General features: G+C 38.0%; 1 protein-coding gene across 1 annotated transcript in view; it reads right to left on the minus strand.

The window, feature by feature from the left end:
• Positions 1-8,171, minus strand: part of LOC135195284 (LIM/homeobox protein lim-7-like) — a 278,819-nt gene extending 270,648 nt beyond the window's left edge. Inside the window, 1 exon segment of the mRNA XM_064221543.1 lies at positions 7,983-8,171. Coding sequence (XP_064077613.1) covers positions 7,983-8,001 — 19 coding nt within the window. The 5' untranslated portion in view covers positions 8,002-8,171.
• Positions 8,172-11,741: the final 3,570 nt, after the last annotated feature.

Genomic DNA, 11,741 nt, shown 5'->3' on the forward strand with positions numbered 1-11,741 from the left:
AACCTTGACCTTGAACTTTTTAATTCGATCTCACGACCAATCGCGATCAATAACTGTGACCGACTCTATCCCCTAGAAAATGCCGGTCGCATGGGATCATAATTAATTGCAGACGTTACGTTGGAGGGAATCATAAGGATGCACGTGACTTCATGCGCACTTATTTCTACTAATCCGCGCAAACCTATGATTATTGAAATGCGCAAGATAACTCGGAGAGAGAGAGAGAGAGAGAGAGAAAAAAAAGGAACTTGTTGCTAAATAACGCGAATGTTTGAAGGATGCAGGACCCATTTAGGCTTTGTGCAGGGGTTCTTAACACGGGGGTATCCATACCCCTTGGGGGTATGAAAACCACATGCTGGGGGTATGAAAACCACACGCTGGGTGTATGGGACTAAACCTCTGGATATTTGTATGTATTTGATTTTAATGTGTCAATGTATGCATGAATACATTTTGTAAATAGATAACTATATAAAACTATAAATGCTTTTGATTTTCTCGTATGTTCCATTCTTAGCTATTCATGCCTAAAGTATGTATTAAACTAAGTATATTAAGTTATATTGTCAATACATAGGACTTAAGAAGAATTATGCAAAGGGGGAATGGAACTATATTGAGCGATTCATTGGGGGTCTGGAGTCATCAAAAGGTTAAGGACCCCTGCCTTAGTGAGTCCCGGGTGGACTGTTGAATCTAGGACCCAAGGGTCTTACCGGGTCCTTTTTGTCTGAACCTAAGAAACCCGCCTGCGACGGGAATAGGGGTGAGAGCGGGGACTGCTATTCACAGTTTTCCTTTTGCGGCGTACTGTGTTTGTATGGTGTTTTTACGTTGCATGGAACCAGTGGTTATTCAGCAACGGGACCAACAGCTTTACGTGACTTCCGAACCATGTCCAGAGTGAACTTATCACCAGAAATCGGTGTACTGTAGACAGAACTAGAGGTTCAAAGCAGCGTCCAAACCCCCCACCCCCCGCAACCCCAACCTCCACCCCCTACAATGAATTGATTTTTCCCTTTTACTCTTCGTCTGTTGTCTTTGGTCTCTTACACCCCGTCTCCAGCCTCTTCGATTTTGCCGTTTCACAATTTTCCCTTCTCCCGCCTCTAGATATGTGACTCAGCACCTTTATTAAATTACTTTTACAACGTACGAACGAATGAATGCACTAATGAATGAACTAAAAAAAGATGCAGAATACACACCGCACTGATGAGCACGTTCCACTAGACCAAATCTCTAATTGCGTTTCTGAAATATCCGGAAGCAAAAACGCCTCCCTACCCCCGTCAGGCCACAATGCCAGATAAAAGAAGAGGGTCTGAGATAGGAATTACGCTCTTGACTTGAAAATATTAAAAAAAAATAAAAAATAAAAAAAAGTCACTGAAGTTTGCAACTGCATTTATGAATCTGATATGAGCGGTGATGGCGCGCACGGACCCCCCAAAAAAATTCAGCTCGACACGAGTAAGACAGTATAAAGCCACCTCCCAACCTACAGAGATGGAGACTGATTCATTAAGTACAGGAAGGACTGACAGAAAAATGGAGCAGAGCCAAAAAAACCGAACGAAAAACAAATAAATAAATAAATAAATCTCAACTAACAGCAACGCAAACCAAAACGCAGTGGCAACCTTAACAAAATCATTTTCATCCTGTAATCACGATTCCCTCCCCCAACCCATCCCAATCCCCCTCCCCCTTACCCTGAAAGGGAGTGGGGGTGTTAGAAACTGCATTGTTTACTACTTTCATCGCTCTCGAGAACATATCTAGCCCTCTTCTCCCCAACTTCCCAAGCCCCGTAATAGACCAACTCTCCCTCCCCCACCTCCCCCCTCCTCCCCAACTAGTGTCTTGATCATCGATTGGCACCTCCAGCCTCCTCCTCCTCCTCCTCCTCCTGTAGGGGGCCAAAGTGTGCCGTAGTGTTCTTGTGGACGTTTGCTCCGTTAACAAAATGCAATGTTATTAAAAAGCTTCGTATTTTGCGTGAATTCGGAGCAGCAGGACTTAATGAGAGGGCTATCTTACTGTTTTACATCTTGGAAACCTATTTATGAAATTATGACTTGAAAACATTTATAATATATACTACATTTGGTCTAGAGGCAGGCAGGCTCTCTCTCTCTCTCTCTCTCTCTCTCTCTCTCTCTCTCTCTCTCTCTAATACAAAAATTCGAAAATAAAACTCCGATCATTCAAATATACGTAATGAACTTATAATAATAAATACAAATATCTTACTGCCTTATACAAAAAATTACAGGTGACTAAAAAGTTAAGTACACATATGAATGGCGTACATACAGTGAACGGCATACAATAATTGCTAGAGAGAGAGAGAGAGAGAGAGAGAGAGAGAGAGAGAGAGAGAGAGAGAGAGAGAGAGAGAGAGAGAGATTGTTAATGACGACTACTCGAAGGAAGCTCTCAAAAATGTTGAATGTTGAAAAAACATGCAAATCGGTGCTGATATAATTTAACTGCTACAATGAAACGATATACTATTTGCACGCACCTACATTCGCATATGCGTATAATTCATGTGTACAATCGTATATTTTACATACATTTGGGAAATGGTAATAGGAGCATGTATCATTACCATTAAAATGATCACTACTATACTTCAGCAACGCTGTACATAATACTTATCCTTTTATCTCGTGAATATACTGAGTATATTGTTCTGTCTCTACTTTGTACATAACATATAGGTATATATGATTATCATAATTATTATTATCATTATATCATCATCATCATTATATATTTATATATGCGCACGAGTGAGTGAGTGCATATTCCGAGAAAAAAACCCATAAAGAAATACTTGGCCGAAAACGTCAGTATTCAAACTCATTTTTTTTTCATTATATAAAAATCCAAAAACAAAATGACGCAAATGTTGAGATTCATATCAAAACAAATCGTATTTTGGCTTTTCAAGTTAATATCTTAATTGATCAAAATACGAAGAGCGACAATGTCTGACATACACTACTGAAACAATATTTTTTTGTATCAAAATCCATTATATATATATAATATATATATATATCTATATATATATATATATATATATATATATAATATATATTATATATATATATATCTATATATATATATATATATATATATATATATATTTCTATATATAATATATGTAATCAATTTATCAATTTGGTATACATGTAATAATGTATACATACAAAAATGTAAAGTATTAAATTAGATTGAACACTTTAACCTAACTATAAACATTTTATTGTAATGTATATATATAATGTATATATCCATTTGGGATATACATATAATAAATTCATAAATATATATTATATATATTATATATATATATATATATAGTATATATTATATATATAATAATATATAGTATATATTATATATATAATATATATATATATACTACCTATATAGTATATATATATATATATATATATATATATATATATATTCTATATATATGTGTGTGGGTATATCAAATAAAACTATCAGTTAACGGAGAGATGAATTTCAGTTTCTCATCAATTCCTTAAACTTTGAAAAAAATAGAACAAATAAAAAATCTGATATAAAACCAATGTATGACTGCGATTCGAGCTGGAATATTGTGTATAGATAGATACGGCGTAAAGGCATTCCATATTTTTTTTCTCTCTGCTGTGCATTTCTTTTTTTCCCCCCTCCTTTCAATTTTTGAAAAACTTCCAGAGTTCAATATTACATTCTGACTGACTGTAGAAAAGGGGGTAGAGAGAGAGAGAGAGAGAGAGAGAGAGAGAGAGAGAGAGAGAGAGAGAGAGAGAGAGAGAGAGAGAGAGAGAGAGAGAGAGAGAGAGAAATCCTACATTCCTTTGGAATTGCGATACAAATCAAAGAGAAAAGTTCTTAGTTCAATATCAAAACAAGGTGAGAGAGAGAGAGAGAGAGAGAGAGAGAGAGAGAGAGAGAGAGAGAGAAATTTACCGGGCCTTGAGAATACATACATACAACGTACGTATGTATGGCGATCGAAATTACAGCAAAAAATGCCAAGATCTTTTGCGATCATCATACAGTGAATGATTATATGAATTATCGCCAAATTTCCTAGTGATGAAAAAATGAAAATACTTAGCAGCTAATATCAAAATTAATAATATTAGTAACAAACACTAATATCCCAATGATAAGAATCATTACTTATTACCTGCTGATACAGCCATGTGAAATGAGAGAGAGAGAGAGAGAGAGAGAGAGAGAGAGAGAGAGAGAGAGAGAGAGAGAGTCACAAATGACAATTACCATTTGATTAAACCACGGTCACGCTGAAAACACACAAACGCACACACATACACACACACATAAAATGGACGCCCAAGGGGTCAAGTGTTTTGAAGGCTGATGAATTACAGAAGCAAGTTTGTTTGCCGACTGTCTAGGACCGAGAGAGAGAGAGAGAGAGAGAGAGAGAGAGAGAGAGAGTTATTCAAGTGCGAGGCAGTAAAAGAAAGAAAAGTTTGTTTAGGGTTACGTAGTAGGGTCGAGACTGAGGTTTAACTAGCCAATTAAGGGCTTTTCAGGAGCTTTCGGGGTTTCGGTAAACCCTGGGGTTTTCCGTTCTGGGGTTTGAGGTTTAGGGCGTTCGTGCGGTACAGTGGTAGAGGAGCCAAACAGACGAGTAGTAGTAGAGTTTGCATCTGCAAATGGGGCATAGCAAATACAAAGTGGCGATGAATCGAAGAAGACTTTAAAGTTTGTATCTATAGTACGTGATTTCTTTATAGGTATATGGCCCAGAGTTTCAATAAAGTTTATTATTATTATTATTATTATTATTATGCGATGAAGCCAATCCAAACTAAAAATTTTATCTCAATTCAAGATAAAGCCAAAGGTTCTCGTAAGGTCTCGTAGTGTTGGTGCTTTTGGTAAAAAAAAAAAAATCTTGAAAATATATATATTAAAATACGATGCACCAATGTGCGACCGGTAACTATTGTAATACTACACAGCAACATTAACCGCAAAACGAACAATAACTATAATAACAATATTGATAATAATAATAATAACAATACCAACGTTGCCATATAACACTACCATACACATACAGTAACTGGAATAAAATTATATCAAAATAATATTTTAAGGTTTTGTTTTCATACTTGACAATTTATTCGTGTTCCTTTCATCCATCTAAACGTCTTTGAAATTATAATTCTTCGTCGGCAACTATAATCTCATCAAATACGTTGGGAAGACTCTCCCATCCTGTCCCATCAAAAATAAAAATAGAAAAAATAATTACAAACATCCAAGACAATATTCAATAAATCAATAAATAAAAACATTTAAAATTCTAATTATTAAATTAAATGGAAGACTTAAGATTTTACCGTTCAAAAACGTCATCACGAACACGGGCAAATCTTACCAACCGATGTGAATAAAAAAACCAATTAACTAATTGCTGACGAAAAAGATCACGCCGACACGTGTTGCACAATTCGCATACCGTCTGGAAAAAAATGAGTCAATCAATATTCAAGTTTTGTTGGGCGAAAATCGTTGCTGATCCTCCAGCGATTCTGAACTCCGCAGCCAAAACTTAGATTGAGTTTACGTCGATGAAAACGAATAATTGATGAAATCACGACCCTCGCCCCCCACAAAAAAAAAAAAAAAAAAAAAAAAAAAACACACACACACACACACACAGAGACAAACGAAAAGCATAGATTAAAAGACGATGAGATTTCATAAAGCTCAAAAAGATGCAAATAAACGAACGCTCAATCTTGCGAAAAGAAGAATCAAGCGTAATTCAAATTTGCAGAGAAAAAGAAAATTAACAATACAAACTTGTTGAATAAATTGCAGCAAAAAGATAAAGTTTTTATATATTGCGAAGAGAAACCCGAATGAAGAAATCATTCGCATAAAGTATTCATGACAATGAAATACTGAGGATTTTGAAGCCTTCGAAAAACTGCATTATCAAAAATTAACAACAACAACGCTGAGAGAGAGAGAGAGAGAGAGAGAGAGAGAGAAGAGAAGGAGAGAGAGACGAGGAGAGAGAGAGAGAGAGAGAGGGAGAGGGAGGAGAGAGAGAATCTGAAGATTAAAACCAAATCCATGAGTAAAATTAATAATTTCGAGAATTGAAGGAAGAAAAGTAAAGGGAGTAAGACATGTCAGCCTTGTGAATTCGACAGAGAGAGAGAGAGAGAGAGAGAGAGAGAGAGAGAGAGAGAGAGAGAGAGAGAGAGAGGTTTAAAAATTAGAGCCAAATTCATATGAAATAAATTTTGAAACTTAAGAGACGGAAAATAAGGGGTTGTTAGACATACCAATCTTGTGAATTCGAGAGAGAGAGAGAGAGAGAGAGAGAGAGAGAGAGAGAGAGAGAGAGAGAGAGAGAATGTTGCTGGGATTTTACTCCTTCCCTAAAATCAGTAGAGTACAGGTCATCGAAATGCAGAATGCAGGCTCATCTTGGTGCAGTACTAATTAATGGTTGCAAAGGCTTCAATACGCGTAGCGTACGTTGCAATGCAAACAGAAAACTGAGAATAAAACATATCACGAGCAGCAGCTTCCCTAAAAAGAAAATAATAATAAAAATGAATTAAGAAAAAATCAACGACGGGAAATAAAAAGAAAATAAAAAAACATCCGAACGAGATGCGGATGAATAATTGATGACGAAGATGAGAGAGAGAGAGAGAGAGAGAGAGAGAGAGAGAGAGAGAGAGAAGAGAGAGAGAGACGTTGAAAAGGGGCTAAAACCATAAGGTGGCCAACATAGTGAGGAGCTCTAGCCGTGCCCCTTTAAGTGGACAGACTAAATACTGCATGGGGTAAGGGGGGTTGGGGGGTGGGGGGTGGGGGGGCTGCTACATGGATGGGGAGGGGAAGTGAGGGGATGGGAGGTGAGGTACGGGTGATCCAGCTCTTGCCTCAGAGACCGAAGGGCCTGTAGTCCTCTTTTCATTAACGCTAATTACGGTTAGATTAATTCATCTCGTGGTCGGACTCGGTGAATGGTCTCCCGGAGGTACAGACTCTGCTGTTGCAGAGTGCCAGGCTCCGCATGGCACCCTCGTAGAATAATCAATCTTTTCCGTTTTCATAAAATTATTTACCGGACGTAAATAATCAATCTTCTCCGTTGTGATAAAATGTGAATCTCGAATATGAATGAGTTCCTCTCTTCGGCGCCGTCTTCCGAGAAACTGTTCGCCCTTTAGTTTCCCTCACGTCTTGAAATCCCTTCTTCTTCTCATGGTGGACTGCAGCAGCAGGTGCCGTTGCAATATTTTGCCGTGTGTCCGTTTTATTTTGGTTGCATGTTACCGTGTCCCAAAGTAAAGAAAAGGAGAGAAGGCGGAGGAAGGTATGGACGACGAGAAGGGCGCCAGGCGCGGGTCCCCCGCTATCCGGGGGAATGCTTGATATTCCGACGGGCAGCTATGGAATAGTCCCTTCCTTCCGCGTCTCTGTGGCGATATTCGTCGTTTTCCGTCACGAATAATCAATATGTTGACTGGAAAAGGGGGAAGGGGAAAGGGGAGGGGGCGAGACCACTATCACCGTAATTAAATAAAAATAAATAAATTATTTCGAGCCCATTTTTTTCTTCAGATTCCAAAAATGATTTCCCATCCATGTTATTTAATTGTCCAGGCCGCGTATAACCAAAGAAATGTCCTCCTCCTGTGTGTTTCCACGTCTCTCTTCCCCTTTGGCGCCAGAACGCGATAGCTTATCGGGATGGATAGTGTAAACAAAACCGCATCACTTGTATCAACAAAACAGCACGCGTGTAATTAGATATTTTTTTCCAAAGGAACGTGGAGGGGGGTCGATCGCCGTTTTGCAAAAAAGTCAATGGATGTAAATTTTTTTTTTTACTTCCGTCAATTGGTTTTTGACTTCTTTCTCTCCAGTCTTACCTTGAGAGGCCGTAGCCATGTTGTAAGACGACGGCGGAATGGCGAGGCTAGAATAGTATAAAGATACACACGCAGGTATAAGTTATGTAGTTAAAGGAATGCCCAGGGTGGGCTCCATACTGCCGTCACGGAGAGCAGTGAAACACTGGCCACCAGACCTGCGCGCAGGGGGTCACAGCCATTAGCCAATAGCACGCCTCGCCCCACCCACCGGCACGAAGCCACGCCCCTCACTCCCAGCCAACCACTAGACTCGCCAAAGCCACACCAGAGATGTAGAGAAAGAGAAAGAGAAAGAAAGAGACAGAGAGAGAGGAGAGCAAAAAACGGCGAGGAAAATATATTAAAAAAGATAAAAAAAGAAAAAAAAAAAAAAAAGAAGAATTCGCCCAGACGTTTTCTCCCTCCATACATATAAACCCTTACTTGATTTTTATTATCGTCGTACATTAAGGAAGCGGCGTCATTTAGGACTTCGCTTCGAGAACTGTTTGAAAATGAAGCGGATTCATAAATGCAACGACGCCGGGAGTTTTGAAAAGGTTGGTGGTGGTGGTTGTATCGGGGAGGCGTCGCTTTACGCCTTAAGATGTCTCTCTCTCTCTCTCTCTCTCTCTCAAAATCAGCGCCATAGACACCAAACAATCTACCCATTTCTCTTTCTCTCTTTTTCTCAAAAACAGCGCCATAGACACCAAACAATCTACTCTCTCTCTCTCTCTCTCAAAAACAGAGCCACAGACACCAAACAATCTACTCTCTCTCTCTCTCTTAAAAACAGAGCCACAGACACCAAACAATCTACTCTCTCTCTCTCTCTCTCTCCGCTTATCCTTGTCTCTAACACTCGCGATCGGCCATCTCGCAAGAGACAGAGTAACGAGAGGGTGAAACAGCGAGAGACTGAGAGAGAGACAGAGAGAAGAAACCAGGCGATGTCTCGAACATCGGCCAACCGGCCCGGAGGAGGTAGTGGAGGCGGGGGTTGAGGAGGGAGAGGGAGAGGGAGAGGGAGAGGGAGGGGGAGGGCGAGGCAAGGACTTTCCAACGTATCCAAAAGACTTACACGTTCTGGGGGTTGAAGTTATTACATTTATCATAGCAAATGCACTGGTGAAGTGGGTGCACGAGGAGGAGGAGGAGGAGGAGGAAGGGGGAGGGGGAGGAATAGGAGTTGGGTGAGGAGGGGACATGGCAGCAAAGAGGATGGTGGTGTTGGGAGGATCTTCTCAGAATAAGAGAGAGAGAGAGAGAGAGAGAGAGAGAGAGAGAGAGAGAGAGAGAGTGGGTAAGGGAAAGGGGGAAGGAACAGTGAAGGAGTAAAAAAAAAAAAAAATTCCCAACAGCTCCTCATTTCTGTCTGTTGAAGAGAGAGAGAGAGAGAGAGAGAGAGAGAGAGAGAGAGAGAGTAGGTCACTTTTTTATCCAGTTTGTATCTTATTCATTTACTTGCAATCAAGTGTTACAAAATGGAAGATCGCACTTGCAGGCACTTGAGCGGTGCAACTTGCAATCGATAAAGAGCAAGGATTTATTGATTAGGGAACGAGTTCCTGTTCTCAGAGAGAGAGAGAGAGAGACGAGTCATTCATAACACAAGCCTTTCAGGGGTTGTGATGACAAGCATCACCACTCCTGAAGCGAAACGTTCACATTAATTACTTCATCTTCAGGTAAACAGGCAGAAGTAATATGCAGTAATCAGCAGTAATCCTGTCCTAATGCTACGCTAAATGGAGATACGCCTCTAACAGACACCTATTCAATAATCTCCTTCTTCGTTGAAAGGAGAGAGACAGGTGTAATTCTTCTGGAAAGACATTTGAAATTGTCCAAGTGGTTTAAATAATAGCGAATTGAAAACCATTTTCTACACTATTTTTGAATTTTTACAAAACGTACATCTAATACTATTGAAAATAAAAATGTAAGTCCTGAAAAACTGGGACCAACGGAAAATTTTCTAAACGTTAATCTAAATATTTTTAAAAATAAAAACTTATGTCCTGAAAAGCCCAAATCAATGGAAGTTTTTCTAAACTTTAATCTTTAAATATTTTTTTAAACGAACTTCCATTTCATGAAAAGCCAAAACCAATAAGACTTTAAAAACTGTAAATGTAGAATCACGATCAAAATTAAATGTTGTTTCAGAGCTGATAAAACGTGTTGCCGTTGTTGGAACTATTTTCAAGACTTTGTTCATCATTCGAATTAATCTACTCAAATATCGCAAATGATTCCGACGCTTTTTAAAACTCTCCGGTCCTTTGAAAACTCAAAAAGAGATTTTCCAACGCTACCCACATTTTTTGGGGACACGTTGACGCGTTACTCAGATGCATTCAATTTTCTCTTAATCTACTGACGATTTTAAAACCAGCTAGTTTCTTTGCAACGCTCTGAAAATAGTTTTAAAATTTTGAATCAAAATCTACTAGATTTTCAAAGGTTTTAAGGTTTCTTCCGTCGACCCCTTGAATTGCACTGAATTTTTTTTTTAAATAAAAAACATTAGACCTTTTTTAAATCTCAATTATTTTTTGACGCCTTTTGAAAAATATACTAGCTTTTTGAAAACATACGAGTAAATTAAAGTATTCTAGAATCGTTCGTTACCTTCAACAAAAAATTAGCAAAATTCTATTTTAAAATTCATAATTTAAATCTTCTTTGAAAATCTTACTCAATTTTTAAAATCTACAAATATTTATTAATGGTTATATTACAAGACTAACAGTTTGTCAAATGTTGAATTTCACTCAATAAAAATAGAACTAAGTTTAAAAATATCTTGCAAAGTAGTGATCTTGGTCGGCGTCGGCGACGTCAGAATGCACATACCAGTCAACAAACACCGGGTCCTCAATATGTTCAGAATCCCAGCGCAAAAAAAAAAAAAAAAAAAAAATTGATACCAATGACAATAAAAAAAAATTGATACCAATGGCAATAAACAACTAGAGAGTGTTAAATAATTCTAATTTTTGGGAAGTATTGTGCATCGCTCAGTGAATTTCAAATCTAAATGTAAATCTTATCCTCCTGAAATCGATCTGCTTCTTAAATACGCTGACGTTCAACACACGCGCAAACATATAATACACACTCTGGTTGGGCTGGATTGTCACAAGAGTAATTTTACTTAAAATATGTTAACAGTACACCGGATACATATACATACATACAAACATATATATATATATATATAGATATATATATATATATATATATATATATATATATATAATATATATATATATATATATGTGTGTGTGTGTATGTGTGTGTGTGTATACATACATACACATATATCATATTATATATTCATACATATACATCTGCAGCAAATTAATGTGTAGCAAATATGAAGCGAAAATTCAGTACAGGCAAAGCAAAAATTTTTCTATAAAAAAAAATATTATGAAAGGCTCGTGCATTCGAAAGCCTGACTTTAAAGAAACGAGAGAAAAAATATCTTTTTTTACCGGAGTACTTTTTAAAATTTATTCTTATCCCTTCCTCATTTTTGCGGTTCTGTGTTCCTCAGTATGCAACAGGACAATGTTCACCTACGAATAAGTAATACAGAAAAAAAAGTGGCTAGGAACGGGACCTACAACTTATTGTGGAATCCGAACCACATTATATCGAGAAATGAATTTCTAATCATCAGAAACAAATTGCTCTGATTCCACGTTGGCAGAGCGGGGAATCGAACTCGGGACTACCGAATTGGTAGGCGAGCAAGTAAACCAC

The sequence above is a fragment of the Macrobrachium nipponense genome, chromosome 16 (genome assembly GCF_015104395.2).
Source record: "Macrobrachium nipponense isolate FS-2020 chromosome 16, ASM1510439v2, whole genome shotgun sequence".
NCBI lineage: Eukaryota > Metazoa > Arthropoda > Malacostraca > Decapoda > Palaemonidae > Macrobrachium > Macrobrachium nipponense.